General features: G+C 43.8%; 1 protein-coding gene across 4 annotated transcripts in view; it reads left to right on the top strand.

Moving 5' to 3' along the window:
* Nucleotides 1-6,797: 6,797 nt before the first annotated feature.
* Nucleotides 6,798-16,932, top strand: part of APLP2 (amyloid beta precursor like protein 2) — an 81,897-nt gene continuing 71,762 nt past the window's right edge. For 3 of the 4 annotated variants that reach the window (XM_041770625.1, XM_041770624.1, XM_041770622.1), the window contains exon 1: nt 6,798-6,995. In XM_041770625.1, the coding sequence (XP_041626559.1) occupies nt 6,891-6,995 (105 nt within the window). In that variant the 5' untranslated portion in view covers nt 6,798-6,890. The remainder of the gene's footprint in view (nt 6,996-16,932) is intronic. The other variant, XM_041770623.1, reaches the window with a different exon arrangement.

Genomic DNA, 16,932 nt, shown 5'->3' with positions numbered 1-16,932 from the left:
AGCCTGATGTGGGACTCGAACCCAGGACCCCGGGTTAACGCCCTAAGCTGGAGGCAGATGCTCAACCACTGAGCCACCCAGGTGTCCCCCCTACTTTTTTTTTTTTAGTAATCTCTCTGCCCAACATGGGGTTCAAACTTACAACCCCAAGATCCAGAGTCACATGCTCTACAGACTGAGCCAGTCGGACGCCCCAGACCTTAGGTCTTTGAGTCACCCAGACCAGCATTCAATTTCCTCCTCTGCTAGTGACTGGGGTTTGCCTGTGGACAAGTCATTTCACCTTGTGGAGCTTCCGTTTCCTCATCTGTAATATAAGCGCCACGCTCGTGTTACAAATCTCAGTGGTCTCTCTCTAGCATTTTCAGTTTCTCTCCTTCCCCCAGCACCTCCCGTCAATGACACACAGCAATGATGATATGTCTCCACTCAGACCCGGAGCGAGTTACTCCACTGGCTCACTCTTTCAGCAGGTAACATCTTGGAAGAGACACCTGTACTTGTTAGTCTCCTTCACAAGCCCCTTAAACCTTTACTTCCTGCAAGTGGCTTTTATTTTAAAAGAAATGACCAAGTTCAACGTTCTCCCAGTTGGGTGGTCCTTTCTTAGCCCTCCACCTAGTGTGGGACTCTATACTGTGATGATGAACACCGGTTGAGTAGAAAAATAATATATCCTTCTGGGTTTCTTTTTCTGCCTTTCTTGCTGCTCTCCCCTCTGGCTGTCTCGTGGGTTTCACCAACACATTTCTGGGTAGGTGACTTTCCCAATTCTAATTCCAACTCATCTCCAAGTTTACTTTCTAATAATTACTATGCCTCGCATGCTGGAGATTTTGCTGGCGTTTATCATTTGCACCCTCCTCCCATCCTCATGATCTTCTCATTTTTCCCTATTTCTTCCAATGGCATTGTCATCATCATCATCATCTTCTCGCAGGCACCATGTTTGGACACTTGAATTTCTTTCTATTCCTCCTCTCCTCCTCCTCGGCTGACTCCTGGGGCCAATAACTTACGTTTTGCACCTGCCTCCTTTCCAATCTTGCTGCATTTCTTTTAGTTCTACTCATATTTACTCTTTCCCCAATATCACAATAGGCTCCCACTTGGACTCCTTGCCTCTAGGCCCTAACTTATTCCTTCTGTGGCCATGGTACTCAGTTTGCCTAAGAGCCAACAGTACTTATATCTTGATCCAAAGGTTTCTATGGCTTCTCATTGAGGTAAACCCATCCTACCTTTGCTATTTACTACAAAGTCTGCTCTCCAGTTAAGTGAAATACTCATATATTCTCTTATATGTCTCATCTTTTTCTAGTGCCATGCCTTTGCTCACATGGTTCCTTCTGTGCTTCTTGTTCTCTCCCGACCCTGTACGTGCATGTCCTGTGTATATTTTCAGGAAATCTCAGATATGATCTCCTCTGTGATCCTCATCTGATGCCCTTAGTGAGATATAGTCAACTTATTCCTTCTCTTCATTCCATAAGAGAGACAGGCTTAGGGATCCCTGGGTGGCTCAGCGGTTTAGTGCCACCTTCAGCCCAGGACACTATCCTGGAGACCCAGGATCCAGTCCCACGTCGGGCTCCTGGTGCATGGAGCCTGCTTCTCCATCTGCCTGTGTCTCTGCCTCTCTCTCTCTGTGTCTCTCATGAATAAATAAATTAATAAAACCTTTAAAAAATAAAAATCTTAAAAAAAAGAGAGAGACAGGTTTTTCTCCTCTTAGGTCATGTATGAGTTTCCATTTAGTGCTATACTTGTGCATGCACATGTTTTATCCTCTCTGCTAGATTGTAAAGCTCATTTAGTGATGCATCCATTCTGCAAATATTTGTTGAATACCTATTAATAGAAGTTCAAGCACTATGTTAAATTATGGAAGTACAGGAATGAGGAAAACATGGTTCCTTCCCTCTAAGGTCTTGTGATGTAATCAAGACATCAGTAAAGAATATAAATGATTAATGTTTGGTTTACAAGTAGTATGTCAGAGGTGTGTATAGAATGTTCTGGGAGCCTAAAGGAGGTGCAGGAAGTCAGAAGTGGAAGAGCTGAAAACTTCCATGAGCAGGTGATACTTGAGCCAAGTTTTAAATATTGAGTCAGTCATGGGTGGGGCGGAGGGTTGTGGGGGCGGGGGAGGCACATTCTGGGTGTGGCAGATTTAAAGGCTATCAGGTATAGGCCAAGGACAAGGCATATAACTGGTCATATTTACTTCCAGTACTGCAAAGTCCCAACCTGTGTTAGACCAGGGCTGTTTGATTATAAAATGTTCATTCACCATTCTGATTTTAGTGAGAAAAACAAAGACAATGTAGTGAGTTGTCTCAAAGTTACATTGCAGCCAACTTCAAAATTTTAAAATCAAAATCATTTTTAGTTTTTTTTGTTGTTGTTAAATGTTCTTTTGTGGGGGCGTCTGGGTGTCTTAGCTGGTTAAGTGTCCGACTCTTGGTTTCGGCATAGGTCATGATCTTGTGGTCATGGGATCCAGCCCTCTTTGGGCTCCATGCTCAGTATGGAGTCTGCTTAGATTCTTTCTTCCTCTCCTCCTCCTTTCCCCTCTGCCCTCCCTGCTCTCGTGCTCTCTCTCTCTCTCAAATAGCTTAATTAATAAAATGTTTTTTTAAAACTGTTCTTATATCTGTTTTTAAGTTTTTTATTATTTATTTATTTTGAATTTTATTTTTTTTAATTTTTAAAAATATTTTATTTATTTTTATTCATGAGAGATACACAGAGAGAGGCAGAGACACAGGCAGAGGGAGAAGTAGGCTCCATGCAAGGAGCCTGATGTGGGACTTGGATCCCAGATCCCAGGATCACACCCTGAGCCAAAGGCAGATGCTCAACCACTAAGCCACCCAGGCGTCTCTCAAATTTTTATTTTGTTAAGTAATCTTTATGCCAATGGTGGGGTTATAACTCATAACCCCAATATCAAGAGTCACATGCTCTCCCAATTGAGCCAGCTAGGCACCCCATATGTTTTTTAAAATTCATGTATTTAGTTTTTTAATTCCAGTATAATTAACATAGATTGTTATATTAGTTTCAGGTGTACCATATAGTGATTCAAGAATTCTATACATTACTCAGTGCTCATCATAAGTGTATCCCTTTTTAAAGGATTTTATTTATTTATTTGAGAGAGAGAGAGAGAGAGAGAGTGCACAAGTGGGGGGTGGTGGAGGGCCAGAGGGAGAGAGAGAAGCAGATTCCCCATTGAGCAGGGAGCCCAATTCAGTGCTCTGGGGTCATGACCTGAACAGAAGGCAGATGCTTAACTGACTGAGCCACCCAGGTGCCCATAAATGTATTCTTAATCTGCTTTATCTATTTCACCCATTCCCTACCCATGTCCTCTCTGGTAACCACCAGTTTATTCTCTATATTTGAAAGTCTGGTTTTTTGTTTGTCTCTGTTTTGTTTTTTTTTGGCTTTGTTTCTTAAATTCCACACATGAGTGAAATTGTATGATATTTGTCTTTCTTTGACCTATTTCACTTAGCATAGTACCTTCTAGATCCATCCATGTTGTTGCAAATGGCAGGATTTCAATATTTTTTATGACTAATATTCCATTGTGCGTGTGTATGCATATATACCACACCTATATCCATTTCATCTATAGATGAACACTTGGGCTGCTTCCATATTTTTGGTATCATAAATAATGCTGCAATAAATATAGGGATTCACATCTTTTTAAATTCGTGTTTATAGATAATATAGTTTTATCTTAATTTAGTGTTTTATTTGGAAAACCAAAACACTGGTCATTTTAAATTAGCTACTACACATGATTCATTTATTTTTTAACTAGTCCCTATGATATTCAAGAGTGAAGCTCTCAAAAGTACTAGTGTATTAGAATTCCCTGGAAAGCTTTAAGTAAAAAAAAAAAAAAAAAAAAAAAGACTGATTCCCTTATGTCACTTAGGCTTAGTGATTCAGAATTTCTGAAGTAGAAGCTTAGGAATTTGCCTTTTTATAAATCTTCTTAGATGATTTGGAAAGCATCCTGATGTGGGAGCAACTGTTCTAGCCTGGCTTACCTTATCCTGAACAGGTGTTGGATAAATAAGTGTCAAATGAATGCGTGCATGCTACCCATATAAGTATATACACATAGGGACATAAACTTTACTTTTTCCCCCAACAGTGAAATGCACACATCTTCAGTGTACATGGAAGATACTTCTTTTAGGAGAAATCTTTTTTGAAGATTTTATTTTTAAAGTTATCTCTACACCCAAGGTGGGGCTTGAACTCACAGCCCCAAGATCAAGAGTCACATGCTCCACTGACTGAGCCAGACAGCTACCCCAAGAATGTCTGATTCTGGAGAAGGGAGACGAAATAGGAGGTGATTTTAGGGCCTTTTTCTTTTGTGCACTAAGGGAAATAAAATGATAACATAGCACTCTTCAAATGACTTGGTCACTGACATGAGCAGATTTAGGATGAAAAATTATTGCTTGAGAATTGCAGGACTAGGTATGCTCCTATCAGTGTCATCTAATAAAAAGAGGGTAACATTTTAAAGTCAAAAACAATGATGAACGGGGCGATAAACTCTTATTAATGATCCTTCAGTGACCTGAAAATGCAAATAAACTTCTTCCAGGATCTAATTTTGGATTGAAAACTCCTAAAGCATTTTTCTTTATTTCCTTGTCCCATCCTATGCTATTAGAGCTCAATCTTGAATATACAGCCCCAAGAGCATGAATATCAAGCCCACTGTTCTGAATTCCGGTAATTTCCCTTGCTTTTCTCTCAACATTTAAATTCATAGAAATTTCGAGATCCTTTTGTGAGCAAGGACTAAATGACTCAGGGAGCTTGCTCTGCAGAACTGGAACTTACACAGTCACTTGATACTGTTTCCATATGTACTTGGACAGAAAGTATGCACTTGGTAACCTGTTGCTTCACACAGCTTTCACCTTTTAAGTCTCTTCCTGCTTTTTCACTATTGTACATTCACTTTTCATTGAATCACGTAAATTGGTGAAAGTGAGACAGGTTTGTAATATCCACACATGATGGAGAAGAAAACGGAATCACCAGGTGGCTGAAACAACAGAAATTTCTTTTCGGGAGGCTGGGAAGTCTGAGATCATGGTGCCTGCTGATTTCTCTCCTGGATGCTTGCTCTCTCCTCTCCTGCTGCTGTGTCCTCTTATGGGTAGCTCTCTGGGGCCTACTTCTAAGGGCACTAATCCCATCACAAGGGCCACACCCTCATGACCCCATCCAATCCTCATTACCTCCCAAGGGCCCCACCTCCTAACACCATCACTTTGGGGGGTAGGGCTTCAACCTGAATGAACTTTGGGAAGGACACAAATAGTCACAGCAAGTGTTCCAGAACAAAGACCAGAACCCAGCATCATTGGTTTCAGTGTCACTGCAGAAACATGACAGAGCTCAGTTCTTATCAGTGGCATAACAGAGGTATGGAAATAACCAAGGGAGCAGGTGCCTTGCTGGGAAACAGCACTCAGCCAGGGATGACATTACATCCAGTGGACTCAGGAAGAATGACAAAGTTTTCAACAGGTAGGTATTGGAGAGAGGACACTGCAGGCACAGAAAGGGCTCTCAAATGGAAAGGTGTGGGTTGTCTTTGGGAAACAGGGACAGAGCCTATTTAACCACCAAGAACTGGGCACGTCAGGCAACAAGGCTGGAAAATCCAGGGTTCTTCTCACTACCCCACTGTATACTCTGTGGACACTGTCTCTTTCTTTTCACTGTCTGTTTCCTAGAGTAGAGACCCTGTTCCCTACTTGTTTGGTTGAACCTAAAGGGACTAGCAAGGGCTCTGCAAAGGGTGGTGTATAAATCACACGGCTATTGAAAGGAAACAAAGCCAGCAGTGCCCTCGCAGTGACAGTGGCGAGGCCGTGCCAGTTGTGAAATGGGGCAGCAGAGCGTTTTCCCAGTCGAAGTGGCAATGCAGTGGGGCAAGAAAGCAGGGAAGCAGGTCTCCTGCAGGGATCTTAAACTAAATAAGGAGGAAAGACGATCCTTGCCTAAAACACGGGAGGAAGGGGACCTGGGCTTTAGGGTCATCGTGGTCCTTGCACCCCTGGGCTCCGGCGGTCGGGAGAAGGCCTAAGGACCAGAGGTCAAAGGCGTGGAGACAGCGCCCAGCTCGGGGCGGGCCGGGGCCGGGGCCGGGAGCGCCGATGCTCAGCCCCGCGCAGGGTCTGGGAGGAGGAGGGCTCGCTCGTGCAGCGCGTCCCCGGCCCCGGGGGACGGCCTTCGGCGAACCTGCCTGGGCTCCGCACAACAACATCAAAATTGTTGAAATTCTGTTTTTAATACAACCATTTCCAGAACCTCAGACGGCAGTACCCAAAGGAATCTGAAAAATACCCCGCAGGGCAGGGGAGCGGGGCGTGCCCCGAGCCAGGAGGCTGCAGGCGGCCGCAGCGGCGCAGCGCGGCCCGAGGAGCTCTCCCGGGGCGGGGGCCGAAGCTCCCCGCCTCCCCGCAGCCGCGGCCCCCGGCCCCTTGCGCACACCCCCTCGCCGCGCGGCCGCGGGGTCCCGGGAGGGGGCGGGGCCGGCAGAGGCGGGGGCGGGGCCTGGCGGGGCTCGCGGTCGCGGCGGGCGGGAGGCGCAGGCTGTTCCGTCTCCTGATTGGGCCTGGGCTGGGCAAGGGGCGGCGCCTTGGGGCGGCTCTGCGGGCCGGCATTGGGCGCCGGGCAGAGGGGGCGTGGTCCGGTGAAGTCAGTTCCGGTTGGTGTAAAACCCCCGGGGCGGCGGCGACCGGGCTTCAGATGCTTCTGGGTCGCGGCGGGGAGAGGTCCCGAGAGCTCGCGTGCGCGCCTGGGAGTCGAGCGCTAGAGCGACCCGGCGAGGGATGGCGGCCACCGGGACCGCGGCCGCCTCGGCCACCGGCAAGCTCCTGGTGCTGCTGCTGCTCGGGCTCACGGCGCCTGCCGCGGCGCTGGCCGGCTACATCGAGGTGGGCACCGGGCGGGCGCGGAGCGCGGCCTGCGGGCGGGCCCCGGGGGCCGGGGGCGCGGGGGTGGTGGGCGCTGCGGCGGGCTGAGCGCGCCTGCCCCGCCCGCCCGGCTTGGCGCGGCGCTTAGCGCTGGAGGTCGAGCCGCCTCCGCCGCCGCAGAGGCCAAATGAAAGGCATCGGGGCGTAGGGGGGCGCGCGGGGGGCGCGGGGAGCTCCGGGCGCGGGGGGCGCGCGGGGGGCGCGGGGCTCGGGGAGGGCGCGGGGAGCTCCGGGCGCGGGGGGTGCAGCGGGGTCCGGGCACGCGGGGGTGCTCCGGGGCTCGGGGGGCGCGGGGGGCTCGGGGCGCGGTGCGTGCGGGGGGGCGCGCGGAGGGCGCGGGCCGCCCCCACCCCCATCCCCACCCCCATCCCCACCCCCACCCCCATCCCCATCCCGCCCGCCGCGCCGCCGCCTCCCCGGGGGACCTCTGCGCCCCGCGGCCCCGGGCCCGATGCGGGGCCCCTGCACCCTGCGCGCCGCGGACGCCGCCTTTGTTGGGCTGCCCCTGCACGGCCGCGGGGCCCTGGGGACGCTCGGGCCGCCCCGGGAGCAGCGCCGGCACCGGGCCTCGGGCGGCTTCGGCCTCGCGGACCCGGGAAGGGCCTCTCCGCGCCGGCCTTGCCCCCCCTTTTCAGCGGGTTCCAGCGACGACGAGAGGAACCGACGACTACGCCGTAAAAACTCTGGTTTCATCCTACTTTTTTGGGGGGTGGGGTGGGGGGTGTTCGGATTTAAGCAGCAGCTGCGATGCATCGGACAAGCCCGGAAACCTTCGTGCTCCGCGGTGGTTCAGGAGCCGGGATGCGCGGCGGGGCCGAGGCCGCTGCGGCGGGGCCGGGGTCGCCGGGGCCGGGGTCGCCGGGGTCGGGGAGGGGCCCACGGCCTGGCCCGGACCCTGCGGCTTCGTGAAACCCGGCGTGTTCCCGAGGGAGACGTGCAGCTTTCATTCTTACTTGCCTTCTCGAAATAGAGCTTGAACTGTTGGACCCGAATGGGTCTCGGGTGTAGCTTTTTTTCTCCTCTTTCTCCACTCTTCACTATTTCTAAAATCACCATGGGTTTCTGCACGTTTGGCTAATTTCAGAGAGAAGGGATTGCATGACCTAGGCATCGGCCGAGAAGTTTCCAGTAAAAACCCCAAGTTAGAGCGTGTTCTACAGAAGGTTCAGACATCTGCAGGGTCAGATACGTCTAATCAAGAACACACCTCCGCTGCGGCGGCTTGAAACGTTTGTATTCATCCTGCTTAAAGCTTTATGATTCTTTGCAGGAAGGGGGAAGGGAAGTCGTATTGTAAGTAGAGTTAATGTTTATATACACATGTTTGTAGACCATTATTTTTGTTTCCACACAATGGTTAGATTTCTATCTGTGATCCCCCGATGGGATGTTGCAAGCTAGGTCAGCAGGATGCGAAAGGAAGGAAAAAAAAAAAAAGGGATTTTTGTCTGGAACGTAGAATTTTTAGTCATGGTGTCAAAAACCATCCTGCTCCCTCTTTTCCCTCACTTCCCCAGGGGATTCGTAGTTTAAGGCGCCAGTAGATGCACAGTAAAGGATTGGTAGGTTTTAAAGACTAACGTCCTTTCAAGTTTAAGCAGAATATTAACACCTGTATGTGTACCTGCAGAGAAGGAAAAACCAGTTGTGGATTAAATTCAGTTGTTACCCACAACGTTGTTCCATTGAAAAGGCTGGCTAGTTAGAAGGTAGGAATTAGACATTTCCCTAAAATGGTTTATAAGTGCTGTTTTAGGCTGACTTCTGTTCTTTGGAACTGTATTTTTGACCTCACTAAATGATCTTTCAGATCATTTTTCCTTTCGTCAAGTGGGCAAAATTTTATTTGTGCGTGTTTCGTTTCATTTCATTTATTTGCTGTCAGGCAAAGGGCTGCCTAAACCTTAATTTAGATGAGAATGGCCTAAATCGGGATGTCTTTGGGAAGGTCTTTATTGAGATTAGCCAAAGGGATTCTAGCCAAATCCCTGATCAAGTTGCTTGGCGCAGAATTATTGATTGGCAAATCTTTAGTGTTGCTTGGTGTGGACTGAATTAATCTCTTACACCTGTTTAAAAAGAAAAACCTGCCTCTGTGCCGGTCATCTCTTTTAAATCCGGGATATGTTCTGTTGTGTGCATGTTCCCATTCGGGATTCTCCGACGGTATTTGTGCTGAAACTCTGCACTCTGTAACAATGGACATTGATGCTTCCGAGAGCCAGAACTCGGGTTCATTCTGCTACATTTAAAAGAGGGCCATTTGACAGACAATTTTCAGGAACCTCAGATAACAAGGTATGACAACTGACTTAGAAGATAAAGAAGGCTTTGTGTTGGTATTCTGAGTGGTATAGGGAATGTCTGATTATGATTTGGGGAGATGCCAAGGCTTCTGATAGGATTAGCAGTCATCATTTTATCATAACTACTAAAAATCTTTTGATAAATATGATAAATTAAGTCTTAGCAATCAGGTCCTTCTGGCATAGAGGGATTTTGTTTCATTATCTAAAACTGGGCTGTATGACAGTTTAAAGGCATGTGGCTACTGAGCTTGCAGTATGATTGAGGGAAGTAGTTTTCCACTTTATTTAATTTTAATTAATTTAAGTTGACATTTAAAACTGATAGTTCAGGGACTGGAAAACTTAACTGTTTTTGATAGAATTTGGTTATGTGGATCTACTTTTTGAACTGTACATTTAATGAAATCTAAATGCAGATCAAGTATTTCCTATGCAAATTTAGCATCTGAAATGCATTGTACTGTAACATGCACACCAGATTTTGAATATTTACAATGAAAAAAAATTGTGAAATATCTCAGTAATTTTTATATTGATGATGACATCGAAATGATGGTATTTTAAACCATGGCTAAGTAAAATATGTTAAACTTAGTTTCACCTGTTTCTTTTAATCTTAATGTGGCCACCTGAAAATACAACATATATAGCTCATATTATACTTCTTCTAGACGATGCTAATTTAATGTCTTGCCTGAAATTGATCCAGCATGCTTTTAAATGTTTTTTAGGACAATTTTAAGTGTCATTTTTTTTGGTTACTTCTTTCAATTAAAAATGTTATTTAAAAAGAAGTTCAAACTTACAAAAATAGCAAAAATGGTACAAATAACTCATACCCAGAATCACCAGTTAATGTTTTTCCTATTCAGCATTTGCTTTATTTTTTTATTCTATTCTTATGTATTTTTTGAAGTATTTATGAGTTCCATTCATCCTGCCCCTTAATTCCTTCACTTTATATTTCCTGAGAACCAAGGAAATTGTCTTACGTGTTAGTACAATTATCGATTTAAGGAAATTTGACATTGATATGATGTTAAAATCAAATCTGTCCATATTCCAGTTGTCAGTTGACCCAATAATGTTTTTTTATAGCATTCAAAAACATAGTTATTTTTAAAGCTGAAGAGCTTAGAAGTCTTGGCAGTAAAATGTGAAGGGTTATTCATGTTTTCCAAATATAAAAAACAGATTTTTAAAAAGGATCTATTTATTTATTATTTTAGAGGGGGCAGAGGGAGAGGCAGGATAAGGGAGAGAATCTCCAGCAGACTCCCCACTAAGTGGGGAGCCTGTTTGGGGGCTCAGTCTCATGACCCTGAGATCATGACCTGAGCCCTAAATCAAGACTCGGTTGCTTACCAGGTGCCCCTAAGAATCAGATATGGTTAACTTATCTGATGTTTTGACTTTGGAAAATCAAAGCTTAAGCCTTTCAAGATCTTTAATTATGTTTTTCACCCTTTCTGAATTTTGGGCTTCTACACTTTTTTTTGGTAAGATTTTATTTTTAAGTAATCTCTACCTCCGGTGTGGGGCTTGAATTTACAACCCTAAGATCAAGAGTCACATGGTCTGTTGACTGAGCCATCCAGGCTCCCCATTCTGCACTTTTTCTTTCTTTCTTTCTTTAAAAATTTTATTTATTTATTCATGAGAGAGGCAGAGACACAGGCAGAGGGAGAAGCAGTCTCTATACAGGGAGCCCGATGCGGGACTTGATCCCTGCAGCCCAGAATCACACCCTGAGCCGAAGGCAGGTGCTCAACTGCTGAGCCACCCAGGGGTCCCTGCACGTTCTTTTTGAAATAACAGAAGAAAAATTTTATAGGTGGTACACATTCATTATAAAATTTAAAAAATACAGATGAATAAAAAGGGAAAAATAATCTCAAAACATATCTTCCAGGGAAACCTCACTGTAAACATGGTGTATACCTTAGTAGATCAAGTACATATATTTGGTAAAACTGGCATATATTGCATATTGGAGTTGGTACCTAGCAGTTACTACTTTGAATTGTCCTAAAATGAACTACTGTAAGAAAATAAAGTTTTCTGTGTGATAAAAGGTAGGGATAAATCTTTGTACAGTAATTGTAGTTTCTGGGGGTCATTTGAGAGAGAATTTGAAATTGTCTCTGTTCCAATTTTCAAGAGTTGTTTTTTAGTGAGATAAAGTAGATTATCTTGAAGCTTAATTAAATTTAGTATTGTATACCTTGATTTATGGCCTAAGATGGAAAGTGGACCATATCGGCCCATTCAAATAGAAATAGGTTCTAGTCCTTTGTACAACTAATTATTTTTGCTCAATTTTTTTTTACATAAGCTCATGAAGCTTTTTTTTTATTTTTTATTTTTTTTTAAGATTTTATGTATGTATTCATGATAGACACACACAAAGAGAGAGGCAGAGACATAGGCAGAGGGAGGAGCAGGCTCCATGCAGGGAGTCTGATGTGGGACTCGATCCTGGGACTCCAGGATCACACCCTGGGCAGAAGGCAGGCGCTTAAACCGCTGAGTCACCCAGGCTGCCCTGAAGTTGTTTTTTAAAAATGAAATGTCTTTATAATCTTTTTATTTTTCAATTCATTTTATTATTTATTAAAAAAAATTTTTAAGAAAGGGGGTGGGGAGGGACAGAGGGGGAGAGAGGCTCTTAAGCAGGCTCCATGCCCAGCACAGAACCCAACATGGGGCTCAGTCTCATGACCCTGAGATCAAGACAGGAGCTGAAATCAAAGGGTTTGCTGCTTAACCGATTGAGCCACCCAGGCTCCCCAACTATAATCTTTTTTTAAACTAGGCTTTTCATTTGTTATTTAGCCTACGAGTGTTTGTTGAATCACTGTTGTTAGGTTCTGTTTTACTTATTTTTATTTTATTTTAAAAATATTTATTTATTGATGAGAGAGACACAAAGAGAGGCAGAGACATAGGCAGAGGGAGAAGCACGCTCCCTGCCGGGAAACATGTGGAACTCTATCCCAGAACCCCGGGATCACACCCTGAGCCAAAGGCAAATGCTCAACCCCTGAGCCACCCAGGTGCCCTGAGGTTCTGTTGTACATGCTAAATGCTACAGTAGTAAAAAACAAATATGCATAGTGCTTTTTACTCTACAGGATGCACTTGCCTGTGATTTCACAGCCGCGCCCTCAGAGAATCTCATTGAGTACATCTGGGAGTCTCAGTTTTAAATCTCCCCAGGTGATTCTTGTGTGCAAGTACAGAAAAACAAAACAGCAGCATACAAAAAACCCTAACAGAACTCTTTTGGGCACATTATCTTCTTAGTCTCTGTGGGCAGTTTACCGAAGTCAGTATTGTTATCCCCACTTAAAAAGGGAGTCAGTAGAGGTCAGGGGCCTAAGGCCATGCAGCAGGGCCCAGGTACGAATCCATCTGTCCTCTTCTAAGTCTGTTGCTCTTTCTTTCATCTGCGTCAGGGTGTTTCATAAGGTCTCTCTTGTGGTTGCAGATCTCCTTTTCTATCTTCCCCACTACCAAAAAATCTGATACAAGTATTTGCTTTAAAAGAAATTAATTTCATAGAAGTTAGATATATCATGAACCAGTATATGCCAAACTATATACCAAAGTGGTTATCTTTGAAGGATATAATTACAGGAGACTTTGTCTTTTTACATTTTCCATGGATTTTCCAAAAACTTCTAATGCCTTTTTATATAATGTGCCATGGTGCTTGGGCTCTCTCTCTAAATAATAAGTTTGTTTCATCTTTGTATTCTGCAAAATTTAAGGAAAGGAAATTTAAAAGCCCCCCCCCCCCCCCCCCCCCAGTTTGTGTGTGTGTGTGGTGGAGGAGGGGGAGTCTTATCAAAGTCAGGGGATGGGATTATTTGGAAGAGATTTACAGTCACTAGCCTAGCTAATTGATAGACAAACCATAGGAGGAGGTTGGTGCTTATCACTGACTGGGATAAGATTGTGGTCCAGAAAAAAGTTAATCAGCATTTGGAGTGGGACACCTGTGAGATCGGTTAACTGAGTAGCTCTGGGCAACCTTTCCATTCTCCCTTTCGCAGCCAAACACCTCGCAGATAGGATGTGGTTCCAGAGGACATGCTGTGGTATGATAATGCCCAGGGGAGGAGGGGACTATCTCTTCCTGTGTATCTCCCCTAAAGGGTGAAGAAATCTTTCTCAAAGCCCACCAGCACAATTCCCCTCAAATCTTACTGGACAGAATTGCACCAGATGCTCCTAGCCAAACCGGATGTTGGCAGGGGAGCGGTACTGCGGGCGGGTTGGGTTCTGTTGGAAAAGTGCTACAGGAGTTGGGTAGATGACCGCATGTGTGCAGCAAGGACATTCTCTGGTTGCTTGTAGAACAGGTGGGCTGGCTGGAAGGAAAAAGAACTAATTCTTACCTAAATTATCTGTGGGTTAAATGTTTGCTGGCAAAACTGAGAAATTGGAGGAACCTCATAAAGGTTTTTTTTTTTTTTTTAAGATTTTATTTATTTATTCGTGAGAGAGAGACACACAGAGAGAAAGAGAGAGGCAGAGACATAGGCAGAGGGAGAAGCAGGCTCCATGCAGGGAGCCCGATGTGTGGGACTCGATCCCGGGTCTCCAGGATCACGCCCTGGGCTGAAGGTGGCACTAAACCGCTGAGCCACCCGGGCTGCCCTCATGCAGGGTATTGATTAGGATCTTGGCCCTTCATTTTGAGGGCTGTTGCTGTCTAGAACAGAATGGCTGGAATGATAAGGAATATGAAGAATTTGACATGAAACATGGAGAAACTGTAAGGGAGATACTTAGCTTGGGGGAAGAAGAAAATGTGGGATTTAGTGGTGGTGGTGAAGAAGAACATAAGCCTTTGAGAATATTTTATAGTTTGTTTCTGGAAGGCTAAGTAGGAAACTGAAGCAGAGTTTTTCCGTGGAGAAATGAGATGAAAAGACTGTAGGACATGGTTTTATTTTACTCCCTTATGAATATTTCCAACATATTATGGTAGAAATACAAAGATATTCCTATATACACCACCCAATTTTGTTTAAATTTTAACACTTCCCATATTTGCTTTAGCCTTTTTTTTTTTTGAGTACTAAAACATAGATAAATAAAACATTACAGTAGAAAGGCCTCCTTTGAACGTTTTCCAATCCCATTAATCTTTCTTTCCAGAAGTAACTCTTATCTTGAGTTGGAAGTTTAGCATTCCCGTTCATGTTTTCATGCTGAGAGACGTCCCTTTCTTCTTTTTGGATTCCAAAGAAGTTTGTTCAGGTTCTTAGAGTTGTAATAAATGTTTATCAATGCAGTGCATTAATTGTTTGAACATAATTATGATTTAAAAGCTAAGATACTTGAAGTGGAAGTGAAGGTAGCCCCGTCCTCCTGAAGGTGCCAGGCATACATGGCACCATTGCAACCCTCCCTACATCAAAAGCCCTTGAGTATTTTTTAGTGTATGTGCTGCCGAAGCGAGCACTGCCCTTGAGTATTTTTGAGCTTTTTAAAATTTATAACTCAGTGTATTTTCATAAAACACATACTGATGTAACTACTGCCAAGGTAAAAAATAGAACATTCCCACCCTAACCGCCCCCTCTAGTAATTATTACACTGACCTTTCTGGTAATTATTTATTCTTTATAGTTTTACCATCCAACCATTTGTCCTTATTCACTGTAGTTTATCCTGCTTTCTAGATTTATATAAATGGAATCCTTCCGTATGTATTCTTAAGTATCTGGGCTCTTTCACTAAGCTTGTTTTTGTTAACATTTTTTTCCCCCAAGTAATCTCTATACCCAGTGTGGGGCTCAGACTCACGGCTCTGAGATCAAGAGCCACATGCTCTTCTGACTGATGTAGTTAGGTGCTTTTCTTTCACTAAACATGGTTTTGAGAGTCATCGGTATTGTTGAGCGTAGCTGTGTAGTGTTCCAGTGTATGAAGAAACCATGATGTGTTTTGCTAATGGACGTTTGGGATGTTTCCAGTTTGATATTATTGGGATACTGCTCTGCTCTTTGATTTGCCTTTTTACTCTCCTAATGATCCCTTTGGAGGAAGTTCTTAATTTTGATGTCTAACATATCTCTTTATTATTATTATTGTGATAGGTGTTTTTTTTTGTGTGTGTGTACTATTTGAGAAGTCTTTTCCTACCCTGAGGACATAAAATTATTCTCCTAGATTGTCTATTTGGAGCTTTTTATTTTGCCTGCCACACTTAGAGGTGCTGTTTACCTGGGTCTGATTTTTGTGTAATGAGAAGCACGGGTCTTTTTATTTTTATCTTTTCCATATGGGTATGTGGCCCATACCATATGGCTATCCAGCTTGCACCATTTATTGTCAAGGTCATCCTTTCCCTTCTGTTCTCCCATGGCGCCTTCGTTGTTAATTAATATCTCTGTATGGGTGAGTCTGTTTCTCGGCTTTCTTAATCATTGATGTCTGTGTGTATTTTGCACCAAGTCTATACTCTCCTAATAACTGTGCTTTATAATGAGATTCCATATCTGCTAGAGCATGCCCTTTTACCTAGGTTGTCTTTTAATATTGTTTTGACTATTTCATAATTTTTTTCTTATATATATATTTGCTGCATATGACTGAAAACAGTCACTTGTCAGAATTTTGATTGAGATTGCACTGAGTCTAGTTAATTGGAGAAAAGTTGATTGTTTTTAATGTTGAGTCTTCCAGGGGCACCTGGATGGCTCAGTTGGTTGAGCGTCTGAGTCTTGATGTCAGCTCAGGTCTTGATCTCAAGGTTGTGAGTTTGAGTCCTGCACTGGGCTCTGCGCTGGGCGTGGAGCCTACGTAAGATATATATTTATACATATATATAAAGAGAGAGAGAATGTGTCTACTAATCTAGAAACATGGCACATACCTTTATTTAGGTCTTCTCTCATTACTCAATCTTTTTATAGCTTTCTGCATAGAGCTCTTGTACCATCTTGTATTAGATTTATTTGTAGGTATTTGGTTATTTTTAATGCTGTTGTACATTTTTTGTTGTCCTTTTGTTGTGGTTGTGGAAATGCAGTTGATATTTCCAAATTGACTCTGTATCCAGGAGATCTGTTAAATTTGTGCACTGATTCTAAAAATTTATTAGTAATTTTGAAAATTTCTGAATATGTTCTGTGGATTTTGACAGTTTTTAATTTCTTCCCTTCCAGTTCTTAGAGCTTTAATTTCTTTTTCTTGCTTTACTGCACTGGCTATGACTTGTAAAATGTTCAGGAAAGTGGTAGTAATAGCTGGTATCTTTATTCAGTTCCTGATCTCAAGAGGGAAACTACATTTCACTGTTTATGATACTTACGGATTTCTTTGTGGATACCATGTCCTTCGTTTATTAGATTGGGGAAGAGCTCTTTTATTCTCTAATTGCTCAGGATTCTTGTCAGGAATGAATATTGATTATTTTTCACTTTTTTCTCCAAATGATTAGATGGTCATATGATTTTTCTCTTTAATTTTGATAGTGTGAAATATATTGATTAATCTTTTAAATATGTAAGCATCTTATGCATTCCTGAAATGAGCCAAACTTATTTATTTTCTGGATTTGGTTTGCTAAA

This window comes from Vulpes lagopus, chromosome 10 (genome assembly GCF_018345385.1).
Source record: "Vulpes lagopus strain Blue_001 chromosome 10, ASM1834538v1, whole genome shotgun sequence".
NCBI lineage: Eukaryota > Metazoa > Chordata > Mammalia > Carnivora > Canidae > Vulpes > Vulpes lagopus.
Note: the sequence above shows the minus strand (reverse complement) of the source record. Positions and strands in the feature narration are given on the sequence as shown.